The 15509-nt window shown below is 51.0% G+C and overlaps 1 protein-coding gene across 2 annotated transcripts; it reads left to right on the top strand.

The window, feature by feature from the left end:
- Nucleotides 1-321: 321 nt before the first annotated feature.
- MFN2 (mitofusin 2) lies at nucleotides 322-12687 on the top strand. 2 transcript variants are annotated; one of them, XM_077249635.1, is made up of 19 exons: nucleotides 339-455; nucleotides 2886-2941; nucleotides 3020-3198; nucleotides 3911-4046; nucleotides 4241-4403; nucleotides 5034-5158; nucleotides 5255-5363; nucleotides 5457-5564; nucleotides 6604-6757; nucleotides 7288-7355; nucleotides 7669-7790; nucleotides 7883-8009; nucleotides 8656-8760; nucleotides 8840-8942; nucleotides 9069-9289; nucleotides 9372-9521; nucleotides 9604-9800; nucleotides 10730-10864; nucleotides 11084-12687. In XM_077249635.1, exons 3-19 carry the CDS (start codon nucleotides 3024-3026, stop codon nucleotides 11148-11150), a joined length of 2265 nt encoding a protein of 754 aa, XP_077105750.1. In that variant the 5' UTR covers nucleotides 339-455; nucleotides 2886-2941; nucleotides 3020-3023; the 3' UTR covers nucleotides 11151-12687. The 2 variants fall into 2 exon arrangements, with proteins under 2 accessions (XP_077105749.1, XP_077105750.1); XM_077249634.1 differs by lacking the exon at nucleotides 2886-2941 and having other exon boundaries at nucleotides 322-455.
- Nucleotides 12688-15509: the final 2822 nt, after the last annotated feature.

Here is a 15509-nt window from a genome sequence, read left to right as displayed (position 1 = left end):
TCTCTTCTCAGCAGAATCCAGAGAAATACTGAACTAAATGAACTAATCACCAAAATGAACTAGATTTCCCATCACTAATGGATTCTCCACATCTCTACACCCATCCCTTACACGCATCCAGCAGAGGTAAAACAGCGAGGCTACAACTTGCCCCACAGACGACTCCTTAGCGGCCATTTTCCCGGAGTCTCTTCCCGCTCTGTTCTATGGACTGTTCTTCACTATAGGGAGACCGGAGGGTAGACTCTATCTATTGCTCTAGTGTTCGACTGATTAGCATAGTGACGTCTCCCAGCCAATCAGGTGCAGGGGAGGGCGGGGTCTGCCGTTTTGGGCGGGGCTGTGCTGGCGGCCGCTTCCTGTCCTTCACAGGCCGCTCAGGTGTCACAGACCGGGGATGGGCGCGGCGGCGGCGGCTGTGTGTCCGGGCACCGTGTGAGGCGAGAGCACCCGAGGTACTGACACGTGAGACCGGGACTGTGATATATCGGGGGAGGGGATAATGCGGAGCTGTGATGTCACGATATTAGGCACAGAGATCAGATTGAGGGCGGTTTCTATGCGATAATATTGGAACACTCCTTTACTCCGGCATCACCTGCTCCCAGTCTGGAGTATCGGGCGGGTCTAGGACGATGCGCTGTTAATTTCTTGTTACTGTGAAATTGACCAAACCTTAGAAATGTCCCCGGGACACATTACATTCTGCCTAAAATAAACGTCCTCTGGCCGGTGCCGGGTGTCTGGATGATTGGGTCACTGAGGGTTGTCGGTTCTGGTGGTGACCCCGCGCAGCTGTGCAGAGATCCAGGTCAGTGCTGGTGGAGGGGTGCACGGTGCAGCGCCGACCCCTGACCCCGCGCAGCTGTGCAGAGATCCGGGTCAGTGCTGGTGGAGGGGTGTACGGTGCAGCGCCGACCCCTGACCCCGCGCAGCTGTGCAGAGATATGGGTCAGCGCTGGTGGAGGGGCGCACGGTGCAGCGCTGACCCCGCACAGCTGTGCAGAGATCTGGTGCAGCGCTGACCCCTGACCCCGCGCAGCTGTGCAGAGATCTGGTGCAGCCCTGACCCCGCGCAGCTGTGCAGAGATCTGGTGCAGCGCTGACCCCGCGCAGCTGTGCAGAGATCCGGGTCAGCACTGGTGGAGGGGTGCACGGTGCAGCGCCGACCCCTGACCCCGCGCAGCTGTGCAGAGATATGGGTCAGCGCTGGTGGAGGGGCGCATGGTGCAGCGCTGACCCCGCACAGCTGTGCAGAGATCTGGTGCAGCGCTGACCCCTGACCCCGCGCAGCTGTGCAGAGATCTGGTGCAGCCCTGACCCCGCGCAGCTGTGCAGAGATCTGGTGCAGCGCTGACCCCGCGCAGCTGTGCAGAGATCCGGGTCAGCACTGGTGGAGGGGTGCACGGTGCAGCGCCGACCCCTGACCCCGCGCAGCTGTGCAGAGATATGGGTCAGCGCTGGTGGAGGGGCACATGGTGCAGCGCTGACCCCGCACAGCTGTGCAGAGATCTGGTGCAGCGCTGACCCCTGACCCCGCGCAGCTGTGCAGAGATCTGGTGCAGCCCTGACCCCGCGCAGCTGTGCAGAGATCTGGTGCAGCGCTGACCCCGCGCAGCTGTGCAGAGATCCGGGTCAGCACTGGTGGAGGGGTGCACGGTGCAGCACCGACCCCTGACCCCGCGCAGCTGTGCAGAGATCTGGTGCAGCCCTGACCCCGCGCAGCTGTGCAGTGATCCGGGTCGGTGCTGGTGGAGGGGCGCACGGTGCAGCGCCGACCCCTGACCCTGCGCAGCTGTGCAGAGATCTGGGTCAGCGCTGGTGGAGGGGCGCACGGTGTAGCGCTGACCCCGAACCACGCGGAGCTGTGCAGAGATATGGGTCAGCACTGGTGGAGGGGCGCACGGTGGAGCGCTGACCCCGAACCCCGCGCAGTTGTGCAGAGATATGGGTCAGCGCTGGTGGAGGGGCGCACGGTGCAGAGCTGACCCCGGACCCCGCGCAGCTGTGCAGAGATATGGGTCATCACTGGTGGAGGGGCGCACGATGCAGCGCTGACCCCGAACAGCTGTGCAGAGATATGGGTCAGCACTGGTGGAGGGGCGCACGGTGGAGCGCTGACCCCGGACCCCGCGCAGCTGTGCAGAGATCTGGGTCAGCGCTGGTGGAGGGGCTCACGGTGCAGCGCTGACCCCGAACCCTACGCAGCTGTGCAGAGATATGGGTCAGCCCTGGTGGAGGGGCGCACGGTGCAGCGCTGACCCCGGACCCCGCGCGGCTGTGCAGAGTTCTGAGTCAGCGCTGGAAGAGGGGCCCACGGTGCAGCGCTGACCCTGTGCAGAGATCTGGGTCAGTGCTGGTGGAGGGGCTCACGGTGCAGCGCCCTCTGCCGGGGTCTACGTGGATCTCCGAGCTTTCCCCTCCTGTGACCTTGTGTCCAATGCTGCAGCCAGTGATTAGCTGCAGTGGTCACAAGTACATACAGTGGGAATCAGTTGTGTTATCGGATGATGCAATGGTCAGACACTCAGCTTTATTACCCCTGTAATGCGTGTGATCACCGCATAAAGCAGGTTGAAGGTTCCTACTGAATGACAGCAAGCAGAGATCCTGAAAGTCCTGATATAGTTATATAAAGTGTAACGTTTGCAAAGAATAACTTTAGTTTCTGGAATCTGAGCTTCCACGTTAAACCCCATGGATACATTGTGTTACAGTCACTATAGTCAGAGACCCGGGAGGTCGCCCCCTGGTGGCAGGATCGCCATCCGCACCATCGCGTAGTGATAATTTCCCGTTAGAACTACCTGTCCCTCCAGTCGCTCCTCTTGTCCACCGCTCTGTTTCCTGATCCATTGTTTCACTCCGTCTACTTCTGCTGATAGGGGTTAACGGTTCGGCGGTGTTGGCTTGGCGTGGTGTCCGCGCGGTGTGACGGCTGGTCAGTATATGTGTGCAGTGTGCAGAAATCCTCACCACATTGTCTGTGAATCGTAATCATCGTGTTTCCCTTCCGTAGCGAGATGTCCCTGCTGTTCGCCCGACCAACAGCTAAAATCTCCAGCAAGAAGGATAAGAGATACATGGCTGAAGTCAACGCCTCCCCCCTCAAGCACTTCGTCACCGCCAAGAAGAAGATCAATGGAATCTTCGATCAGCTCGGGGCCTACATCCAGGAAAGCTTCAGCTTCCTGGAGGGTAAGAAAGCATGAAATGTGAATGCAGGATCGTACGCAGCTTCGGGTGTGACTGGAGGATGAGATGTCATGTCAGGAGTAGGGAACTCCAGGGATTCTGTGAGATGGCATTATAGCAGGGAATAGCGGACACCAGAGAACAATAGCTGTTATAATGCATTACAGCACGGAATGGCTGACAACAGAGGACAATAGCTGTTATAATGCGATACAGTACAGAATGGCTGACACCAGAGGACAATAGCTGTTATAATGCATTACAGCAGGGAAGAGCTGACAATAGCTGTTACAGTGCATTACAGCAGGGAATATCTGACAACACAGGACAATAGCTGTTATAATGAGTTACACTGTGGAATGGCTGACACCAGAGGACAATAGCTGTTATAATGCAATACAGCAGGAAATAGCTGACAACAGAAGACAATAGCTGTTATAATGCAATACAGCAGGCAATAGCTGACACCAGAGGACAATAGCTGTTATTATGCAATACAGCAGGGAATAGCTGACAACAGAAGACAATAGCTGTTATAATGCAATACAGCAGGCAATAGCTGACACCAGAGGACAATAGCTGTTATAATGCAATACAGCAGGGAATAGCTGACAACAGAAGACAATAGCTGTTATAATGCGATACAGCAGGGAATGGCTGACAACAGAGGACAATAGCTCTCATTATGTAACCTGTTTGTCTGCTGGTTATTTAGAAACCTACCAGAATGCAGAGCTGGATCCGGTGGCTTCGGAGGAGCAGGTCCTGGAGGTGAAGGGCTATCTCACCAACGTGAAGGGCATCAGCGAGGTGCTGGCCAGGCGGCACATGAAGGTGGCCTTCTTTGGCAGGTAGGGGGCGCCTGTCACCGCTGGAGAAATGTATAAGTTAGAAAATAACTTGTAATTCTTCAGGAGGTGGCCGTTTTACAGCCTCTTCCAACCTTCTCGTGTCGCTCCTCTATATATATATGACTGTGTGCGCACTTGGATGGCGGCGAGGATCCTCCCTGCATCGTCTCATGTTCATCTTCCTTCTGCTCCAGGACCAGCAATGGGAAGAGCACGGTGATTAACGCCATGCTGTGGGACAAGGTCCTGCCGTCTGGGATCGGCCACACCACCAACTGCTTCCTGCGAGTGGAGGGGACTGACGGGAACGAGTCGTATCTCCTGACCGACGGGTCCGAGGAGAAGAAAAGTGTCAAGGTGACCCCTGCACCGACCCCGCACCTGCCATGCTGTCGGTGTCCCATAGGGGGCAGCAGTGCTGGTGCCACATCATCCCCACATCTGCTTCTTGCAGATCTGTCCGGCCAACTCCTCTGTCTTCCACTCATTGACAGCAAGCAGATGGTAAAACTTGCAGTGAGTTGTTTTTAAAGGGGTTTTCTGCTGCCGCTCGCTTATGTATCAGAAGATGTGAGGGAATTCTAGATACCTGCCTGGATTCCTGCACATTCTCCAGGGGTCTTACACGTGCACAATACCCGACGATCATGCATAAGTATATGGAGTCAAGCCGTCATCAATGCGGTTCAGACCGTCACCAGAGAGCCCCTTTAACTCACGACTGCAATGACCTTTTAGATGTATAGGATTCCTGAACAGCGCCACACCTGTGCACTGGTTGTGTTTGGTACTGCAGCTCATCTTCATTGAAGTGAATAGTGCTGAGCTGCAATACCCCACACGACCTGTAGACAAGTGTGGCACTTTTTTTTTTTTTTTTTTTTTTTTTTTAGAGCTAATCTTGTCCTGACTTATAAGTTGTTGCTCCACATCCATCTCATTACGCAGAGATCCGTCCATTCATCCTCGCTTTTCCCTTCTCTGCAGACGGTGATGCAGCTCGCTCACGCCCTTCATCAGGACGACCTGCTGGACTCGGGCTCCATGGTCAGCGTTATGTGGCCTAATGCCAAGTGCCCCCTGCTGAAGGACGACCTGGTGCTGATGGACAGGTAGCGTACTTACATCCTGATAAAACTGAATGCTGCCCTCACCCTGCACCTCTGTGGCAGCGCAGCTCGATAACTCACCATATTGTCTGTTTGCAGCCCTGGCATTGATGTCACCACTGAGCTGGACAGCTGGATCGATAAGTTCTGCCTCGATGCCGATGTGTTTGTCTTGGTGGCGAATTCTGAGTCCACCCTCATGCAGACAGTGAGTGCTGCTCGTGTCCCCTTCTCTGTGATCACCTTGTATAACGGCTCCTCCACCATACTTTACATTACCGTGTCCTCTCTCCCATCATAGGAGAAGCAGTTTTTCCACAAAGTGAATGAACGTCTGTCCCGACCAAACATCTTTATCCTGAACAACCGGTGGGATGCGTCTGCCTCAGAACCGGAATATATGGACGAGGTGAGGAGGACGTGAGCTTCCCTGTAACATTTTATCTGCTTCTTGGAATACTAGATGATAAAAACATAGTCACTATTATAGAATATCACTACATTACTGATCCTGAGTTACATCCTGTATTATACCCCAGAGCTGCACTCACTATTCTGCTGGTGCAGTCACTGTGTACATACATTACTGATCCCAAGTTACATCCCGTATTCTACTCCAGAGATGCACTCACTATTCTGCTGGTGCAGTCACTGTGTACATACATTACTGATCCTGAGTTACATCCTGTATTACACCCCAGAGCTGCACTCACTATTCTGCTGGTGCAGTCACTGTGTACATACATTACTGATCCTGAGTTACATCCTGTATTATACCCCAGAGCTGCACTCACTATTCTGCTGGTGCAGTCACTGTGTACATACATTACATTACTGATCCTAAGTTACCTCCTGTATTATACTCCAGAGCTGCACTCATTATTCTGCTGGTGCAGTCACTGTGTACATACATTACATTACTGGTCCTGAGATACCTCCTGTCTTATACTCCAGAGCTGCACTCACTATTCTGCTGGTGCAGTCACTGTGTACATACATTACATTACTGATCCTGAGTTACATCCTGTATTATACCCCAGAGCTGTACTCACTATTCTGCTGGTGCAGTCTCTGTGTACATACATTACTGATCCTGAGTTACATCCTGTATTATACTTCAGAGCTATTTTGCAGGTGAAGCTGTACACTTGGGTGCAGTGCGTTGTCACAGTTATGTAATGGGGGTGTATTCGGATTCCTGGGGGTCTCGGTGTTTCCTGTCCTCACTGCCCCTTGTCTGGGATAGATATAATACCTCTGCTCGGTGTCATCCGTGTGTCGGCTGCAAACAGGAAATCGATCTGTAATCTGACATTGTTTAGACTAGAAAACCCCTTTCTGATTAGTGGGGGTCCGATCACTGGAAAGAAGGGGTTCACCTACTGGTAGAACACGCAGCCATTTGTCTGCCGTCTCCTGCTGATATTACCCTGCTCCTTTCTCCGCAGGTTCGCCGGCAGCACATGGAGCGCTGCACCAGTTTCTTGGTGGATGAGCTCGGAGTCTTGGATCGAACACAGGCAGGCGATCGCATTTTCTTTGTGTCTGCCAAGGAAGTTCTTAACGCCCGGATACAGAAAGCTCAGGGAATGCCCGAAGGAGGTACCGGAACCTGCGCCCGTCACCGTCCGCTCACAGGGGAAGCGAAAAACAAATCCTACTGTGCTCAGTTTGGCTCATTGGATGTTTCAGGACTACAACTCCCAGTATGCAATGGCAGCCGTAAGAGTTGTAGTTCTGAATCAGGCAGAGAGCCACAGATTGGAGACAGTGGTCAAGCTAATGAAAAATAGAAAAAAAAAATTCTGTAAATTTAAAGGGGTTGTCTGGATTTCAAAACTCATTCTCATATACCTTTAATAGATGGGGGCTTCATTGCTTGACCAGAGTGGAGAATGTTGAGGGTGAGCGTCACATCTCTCCTGTATGTGAATGGACAGTGTGTAATGGGGGCGCTGTAGAAAAATAGATCTCCTCCTATTGCCAGGATCCTCCCAGATCACTGCTGATCACTGGGGATCCTGATAGTGAGACACTTTGTAACTGCTTTATTCACACAGGGCCTTTTCTAACAATTTGAGATTATTTTTCTGTAGACTGACACCTTTTTTTAATCTATTTCTTGCCTCTAGGTGGCGCTTTAGCTGAAGGTTTTCAAGGGAGGATGTTTGAGTTCCAGAACTTTGAGAGGAGATTTGAGGTATGACATTACAGGCTCGGAGGTCAGTTCCCGTCCACCCCTTTAGGTATTGCCAGGCTCGGTGGCTGCGTACTGGCAACCCACCGCTGGGAATCGCACCTTATCTGTTTTCCAAGCCGTAAAGACTTTTCCTGGCCGGGGCAAGTTGTCTCCAAGCACTGAAGCATGTCCCATCTTAATTGTTGTAATCCACACTGTCAAGATTCAGCTCTGCTTGTTGCTCAGAATTTTGCATTGGCTTTTAGTATCTCTGCTTCCTTAAGGTAAATGCCCTGAAATATTTCTATAAGATTGCTCCCTGTTATTCTGGCAGGAATGCATCTCTCAGTCAGCGGTAAAGACAAAGTTTGAGCAGCATACAATGCGAGCCAAGCACATAGCGGAGGTCCTCCGTCAGATCATGGAGTCTGTGCACGTGGCGGCCCAGGAGCAGAGGTGAGAGTGCGGCGTAGGACCACCTGCGAGGGGTCTCCACCACAGTCCCCTTGTGGCATATCTGTCATGTACGTACTGTATATTCTCCGCAGGGTTTACTGCCTGGAAAAGCGCGAGGAGTTCAGGGACCGACTGGAATTCATCGAGAAGCAGCTGGAGCTCCTGACGGAGGATTACAGGATGAAAATCAAGCAGATCACGGACGAGGTGGAGCGACAGGTGAGAAAGTGAATCGTAAGGGGTGTAACTGAGGAGGGATTGCTGACACCCCAGGTGTAGCGACAGGTGAGAAAGCGAGTCATGTATGGGGTGTAACTGAGGAGGGATTGCTGACACCCCAGGTGTAGCGACAGGTGAGAAAGCGAGTCATGTATGGGGTGTAACTGAGGAGGGATTGCTGACACCCCAGGTGTAGCGACAGGTGAGAAAGCGAGTCATGTATGGGGTGTAAATGAGGAGGGATTGCTGACACCCCAGGTGGAGCGACAGGTGAGAAAGTGACTCATGTACGGGGTGTAAATGAGGAGGGACTGCTAACACCCCAGGTGGAGCGACAGGTGAGAAAGTGACTCCTGTACGGGGTGTAAATGAGGAGGGATGGCTGACACCCCGGGTGGAGCGACAGGTGAGAAAGCTACTCATGTACGGGGTGTAAATGAGGAGGGATGGCTGACACCCCGGGTGGAGCGACAGGTGAGAGCACGACTCATGTACGGGGTGTAAATGAGGAGGGATGGCTGACACCCCGGGTGGAGCGACAGGTGAGAAAGTGACTCGTGTACGGGGTGTAAATGTGGAGGGATGGCTGACACCCCGGGTGGAGCGGCGTGCTGGTCCATACACACTAATATCTTGGCTGTTTCAGGTGTCGAACGCCATGGCTGAGGAGATCCGCCGCCTCTCTGTGCTGGTAGACGACTTCCAGATGGAGTTTCATCCATCCTCTGTTGTCCTTAAAGTTTATAAAAACGTAAGAAACTTTGATTTACGAGGTCCTTGTCCCGGAGTCTGTCATCTTGTTACAAATGCTTCTTCTCTCATCCCCCCAGGAGCTGCATCACCACATAGAGGAAGGGCTGGGCAGGAACCTGTCTGATCGCTGCTCCAGCACCATCTCTGTGTCCCTGCAGACCACACAGCAGGAGATGATTGGTAAGAAAACACCTCGATTAAATCTCCCACCGTTTTATGTGCACAGCTCCTATGCAAAATGATGTGTGGATGCGCGGCACTGGAGAACCCATGTAAGGCTAAGTGGCTTCTCATCCCTCTGTGTAGATGGGCTGTTCCCTCTTCTCCCATCCCCCGCCCGTTCCCAGATCGACTTGTTGGTTCCCCGCCAGAGCTTCAGTCTCAGCTACGATCTGAGCTGTGATAAACTTTGCGCCGAGTTCCAAGAAGACGTCCAGTTTCACTTCTCTCTCGGGTGGACGATGCTCGTGAACAGGTTCCTAGGACCCAAGAACGGCCGCAGAGCACTGATGCCCTACAACGACCAGGTTGGTGAAGCGGCCATCACACGTCATTGTGGGGTCTGCAGCTTTTTATCGGTTTTACATCTTGTGTCACCACTGTCTCCAGATACCACGTGCAATGACCCCGGTGAATCCCAGCATGCCCCCGATGCAGCAGGGCGCCATGACTCAGGAGGAACTGATGGTGTCGATGGTGACTGGATTGGCTTCATTGACCTCACGAACATCCATGGGTATTCTGGTGGTGGGAGGAGTGGTGAGTGCTCGGGGGTTGGGGCCATAGTGATGGATGGAGCGTTTCATCCTCCCTTACATGGTGCGGCCTCCTCTTATCCCAGGTCTGGAAGGCCGTGGGCTGGCGGCTCATCGCCTTGTCTTTTGGCCTTTATGGACTCTTGTACGTATATGAGCGCCTCACATGGACCACGAAAGCGAAGGAAAGGGCCTTCAAGCGGCAATTTGTGGACTACGCAGCTGAGAAACTGCAGCTAATTGTCAGCTACACCGGCTCCAACTGCAGCCACCAAGTGCAACAGTGAGTAAGATGCGTCCTTGCAGAGCTGCAGCCACCAATGTCTCCTCCCCGCCGCCATTGTCTCCTCCCCGCCGCCATTGTCTCCTCCCCGCCGCCATTGTCTCCTCCCCGCCGCCATTGTCTCCTCCCCGCCGCCATTGTCTCCTCCCCGCCGCCATTGTCTCCTCCCCGCCGCCATTGTCTCCTCCCCGCCGCCATTGTCTCCTCCCCGCCGCCATTGTCTCCTCCCCGCCGCCATTGTCTCCTCCCCGCCGCCATTGTCTCCTCCCCGCCGCCATTGTCTCCTCCCCGCCGCCATTGTCTCCTCCCCGCCGCCATTGTCTCCCCCCCGCCGCCATTGTCTCCTCCCCCCGCCGCCATTGTCTCCTCCCCCCGCCGCCAATATCTCCTCCCTGCCACCGCTAATATCTCCTCCCTGCCACCGCTATTGTCTCCTCCCCCCGCCGCCAATATCTCCTCCCTGCCACCGCTTGTGCCTTCAATAAAACAAGAACAATGGAAATGGCGCAACACAACTAATATAAGAAGTGATCTCTCCAAATTGTCCCTTTACTGATTACGGCAGTTTGGGAATGATTAAACCTTTTTATGATATCGTCACCTTAATGCTGCCCCAAACCGGCTGTCATACCCTGCTGTCCTCGCCCCTCACACCTTTCATTGCCCCCCATTCACCCCCACCCGACTGTCTTTACTTTTCTTCCCCCCCCCCCCCCCCCACACACACACACTTTCTCTCGCTGGCTGTCGTGTCCTGCTCCTTCCCTCCAGGCTGTCATGACCTGCTGCCCCAGCATGTATTTTTTGCCTCTGTGCCAATATTGCAGTGCATAGTCCTAATCATGGCCTCCTAATCATGGCCTCCTATGCAGTTTCTGTGCAGCTGTATCCTGTGGACGATTACTAATCTCTTCTCTATACACTTACAGGGAGCTCTCCGGGACATTCTCCCACTTGTGTCAGCAGGTGGATGTCACCAGAGAAAACCTAGAGCAAGACATCGCCGCGCTGAATAAAAAGATCGAGGTTCTGGAAAGTCTGCAGAGCCGAGCCAAGTTATTAAGGTAAACTGATCGCATTGCATCTGCTGTTGCCACCACTAGAGGGCGACCTGTACACGGCTATTAGTCCCATTGGCTTCCATACAAATCTGCCACCTAGTGGCTGCAATAGGTAACACATTTTCACACGTTTTGTAAAGAGCGAGATTGTGTTATATAATGATTCATTTATAACTCAAATGATAAATTATAGGAAATTGTGTTCTTGTTTTTTTCCCCCAGAAATAAAGCTGGCTGGTTGGACAGCGAACTCAATATGTTCACCCACCAGTACTTGGAGCAGAGCTGATGGGGCCATGATACTGAGGCGCCAGCGAATGGGAATTTCTATAACCACTTTCTCCGTAGAGTCACGTGTCCCGACCTCTCCTCCACCACTACTGCGCTCAGACATGACCTACCTTCTAATGCGCATAGTTTACATGAACTGTCAGGGACTCTCTAATCACTACCATCTCTGGGCTCGCAAATCGTACGCAGCTTCTCATCACGCTATACTGCTGCAAAGGATGCTGGGATAGGAACGAAGACCCCAAAAATGCCAGAAAATGCAACTGTGCCCAAAATGTCATGAGACACCGGACGGCTGACATGAAGGGACTTGAGTGTTCTGTTGTCCCGTTTCCCTGCTGCTTCTGACCTGACGTTTCACCAATTTTAGAGATTCTGGGTTAAGAAGGAAAAAGTAATTAGTGTTTTTTCTGTGGATTATTAATATTGGTCCGGATCACAGGCTGAACCTACATTTAAGAGGCCTCCATTAGTATAAAGGAAACTATTATATAATTAAACAGGTTTTTTTTCCAAAATCTCTGCTTACTTATAGTGACTGGAAACATTTATATGAACTTGCAACTGATAAACTCATCCTGACTGAAAGCGCATCTCACCGTTGAGTTTGCTACAATTGTGTCCTGAATTTTAGGTCAGGACATGTCTTCAGTCCCTTTTTCTGCCAGCAAGCAGAGGTGTTGCCAATTGTGAGGAATTTAAATGCTAAGTTTACTAGAAAGTTGCAAAGCTTTTCATTATAGAATTATTCAGATTAATATCCATAAAACCTGCAAGACTCAGATCCATAAAATTATTTATCCAGTTTGGACAACCCCAGATCAGTGGCCTCAATCCCCCCCCCCCCCCAGCAGCTCGATGCCTTTCGGGGGTCCGGCTGCTTCTCGGGTCACTGAATATTTCCGCTGCAGTCTGATGGAGTGGGGTCGTCCTTTGCGGGGCTCTGGTCTGGCGGCCAAGGACTACCATTGAGGTTTGCATTAGGATATGAGGCTGGATATAACCCTTTGTCCTCTCCACACTGCGTTGCGGTCGCCCTGTGTGTATTGCACCCAGTCCCATTTTTCGGTAGACCAAGAACAGGAAGAGTTTGACTCGTACGTGCAAGTGTAGGAATAATAGCAATCTTGTATGTTATATGAAAGGAATCTAGATTATAGGTGATGCTGAGATTAGCGGAAACTCGTGCACTGATTCCCCCCCCCCCCCCCCCCGTCCTTGTGACCCCCACTTGGGGCCCTCATATCCCTGTGTGATGTCGGATTATTTATGTCTTGTCTGTGGCATTAGAGCCGATCTGTAAATATATAAAATGAGAATGTTTTGAGTTAATGCACATTAGTGCGGCTGGGTTTACTTTTTATCTTTTTCAAATGCGCCTTTTGCAAAAATCTCAACAGGCTCTGACGGCGTGCAGACTGGCTGGAGATCACTGGTATTCATTATCCTATCTAACGAGATGTGGCTTGATTATTGTTGCCCCAGTGTTATGTCATTTTCCAGCTTAATAATAAAAAGAGCGAGCGGATTCAGAATTTGTCCATTTATTAGACACATTTCCCTTATTCTAAAGCCCCTTCCTCCTATATTAATCATAAATGTAATACTGTCGTTGTCCACCTGGGGGCAAGGCTGAGATTATTTCCAGCAGCAGTAAAAATGCATCATATATCGGTCATCTTGGGTGTAAGACACCTGTAAGCACGTTCTGATTGGTGGTTTATGCCGTGTATAATAACACTGAGATGAATTCTGGGCACCGCCCCCTCACTGATCCCCCCCCCCCCTCCTCACTGATCCCCCCCCCCCCTCTCCTCACTGATCCCCCCCCCCTCCTCCTCACTGATCCCCCCCCTCTCCTCACTGATCCCCCCTCCCTCTCCTCACTGATCCCCCCCCATTCCTCACTGATCCCCCCCCCCCCCTCTCCTCACTGATCCTGCCCCCCCCCATCATCTTCGTTGCCAAATATGATTTGACTTGAATCGAGAAGCTGCTGACAGAAGATGCCGCGAGCTGAGAAGCACTTTATGTTCCGCTCTTGTAATAAAGATGGCTGATCTACAATGTATTTAATAATGTCAGAAGCATGAAAGGCTGTAACCTACTACATCCCAGAAATAAAACATTTCCCAAATCCTCGTCTGTGGTATTATATGGGATATACACCAGAATAGTGAGTGCAGATCTAGAGGATAATACAGGAGGTAACTCAGGATCAGTAATGTAGTGTATGTACACAGTGACTGCACCAGCAGAATAGTGAGTGCAGCTCTGGGGTATAATACAGGAGGTAACTCAGGATCAGTAATGTATGTACACAGTGACTGCACCAGCAGAATAGTGAGTGCAGCTCTGGGGTATAATACAGGATGTAACTCAGGATCAGTAATGTATGTACACAGTGACTGCACCAGCAGAATAGTGAGTGCAGATCTAGAGGATAATACAGGAGGTAACTCAGGATCAGTAATGTAATGTATGTACACAGTGACTGCACCAGCAGAATAGTGAGTGCAGCTCTGGAGCATAATACAGGATGTAACTCAGGATCAGTGATGTAGTGTATGTACACAGTGACTGCACCAGCAGAATAGTGAGTGCAGATCTAGAGGATAATACAGGAGGTAACTCAGGATCAGTAATGTAATGTATGTACACAGTGACTGCACCAGCAGAATAGTGAGTGCAGCTCTGGGGTATAATACAGGAGGTAACTCAGGATCAGTGATGTAGTGTATGTACACAGTGACTGCACCAGCAGAATAGAGAGTGCAGCTCTGGGGTATAATACAGGATGTAACTCAGGATCAGTAATGTAATGTATGTACACAGTGACTGCACCAGAATAGTGAGTGCAGCTCTGGGGTATAATACTGGAGGTAACTCAGGATCAGTAATGTAGTGTATGTACACAGTGACTGCACCAGCAGAATAGAGAGTGCAGCTCTGGGGTATAATACAGGATGTAACTCAGGATCAGTGATGTAATGTATGTACACAGTGACTGCACCAGCAGAATAGTGAGTGCAGATCTAGAGGATAATACAGGAGGTAACTCAGGATCAGTAATGTAATGTATGTACACAGTGACTGCACCAGCAGAATAGAGAGTGCAGCTCTGGAGCATAATACAGGATGTAACTCAGGATCAGTGATGTAATGTATGTACACAGTGACTGCACCAGCAGAATAGTGAGTGCAGATCTAGAGGATAATACAGGAGGTAACTCAGGATCAGTAATGTAATGTATGTACACAGTGACTGCACCAGCAGAATAGTGAGTGCAGCTCTGGGGTATAATACAGGAGGTAACTCAGGATCAGTGATGTAGTGTATGTACACAGTGACTGCACCAGCAGAATAGAGAGTGCAGCTCTGGGGTATAATACAGGATGTAACTCAGGATCAGTAATGTAATGTATGTACACAGTGACTGCACCAGAATAGTGAGTGCAGCTCTGGGGTATAATACTGGAGGTAACTCAGGATCAGTAATGTAGTGTATGTACACAGTGACTGCACCAGCAGAATAGAGAGTGCAGCTCTGGGGTATAATACAGGATGTAACTCAGGATCAGTAATGTATGTACACCGTGACTGCACCAGAATAGTGAGTGCAGCTCTGGAGTATAATAAAGGAGGTAACTCAGGATCAGTAATGTATGTACACAGAGACTGCACCAGCAGAATAGTGAGTGCAGCTCTGGTGTATAATACAGGAGGTAACTCAGGATCAGTAATGTAGTGTATGAACACAGTGACTGCACTAGCAGAATAGTGAGTGCAGCTCTGGTGTATAATACAGGAGGTAACTCAGGATTAGTAATGTATGTACACGGTGACTGCACCATCAGAATAGTGAGTGCAGCTCTGGAGTATAATACAGGATGTAACTCAGGATCAGTAATGTAATGTATGTACACAGTGACTGCACCAGCAGAATAGTGAGTGCAGCTCTGGAGTATAATACAGGAGGTAACTCAGGATCAGTAATGTAGTGTATGTACTGTTGTGAATTCCGCTCTTGGGCTCCCTCCGGTGGTTGTAAGTAGCACTTTTGTGAATTCTGCTCTTGCACTCCCTCCTGTGGTTTTGAGTGGTATAGCTGCTTCTTGGATTTAGCATCAGCAGCTGCTTCCACTGATCGTCTTTCTGGCTCGGCTTTTTAGTCTGGCCTTATCCCTCAATCAATGCCAGTTGTCAATTGTTCCTGCTTGGAGTCACTGCTCTTTTGGATTTCCCTGACACTCTGTCCAGTTCAGCAAAGATAAGTCCTTGCTTGTCCTTTTGCAGTCCACTTGTTGTGGACTTTATTGTTCAGCACATTCTATGTTTTGCTCATTTGTCCAGCTT

The sequence above is a fragment of the Ranitomeya variabilis genome, chromosome 4 (genome assembly GCF_051348905.1).
Source record: "Ranitomeya variabilis isolate aRanVar5 chromosome 4, aRanVar5.hap1, whole genome shotgun sequence".
Lineage (NCBI taxonomy): Eukaryota > Metazoa > Chordata > Amphibia > Anura > Dendrobatidae > Ranitomeya > Ranitomeya variabilis.
The sequence above is the reverse complement of the archived record's forward strand: the minus strand, read 5'-3'. Positions and strand labels throughout refer to the sequence as shown.

Coding starts and splice junctions, on each gene's coding strand:
- MFN2 (XM_077249634.1), top strand. CDS start 3,024: ATGTCCCTGCTGTTCGCCCGACCAACAGCTAAAATCTCCAGCAAGAAG. Junction 8,761..8,839: donor TCCTTAAAGTTTATAAAAAC/GTAAGAAACTTT, acceptor TCATCCCCCCAG/GAGCTGCATCACCACATAGA. Junction 8,943..9,068: donor CACACAGCAGGAGATGATTG/GTAAGAAAACAC, acceptor CCCTCTGTGTAG/ATGGGCTGTTCCCTCTTCTC.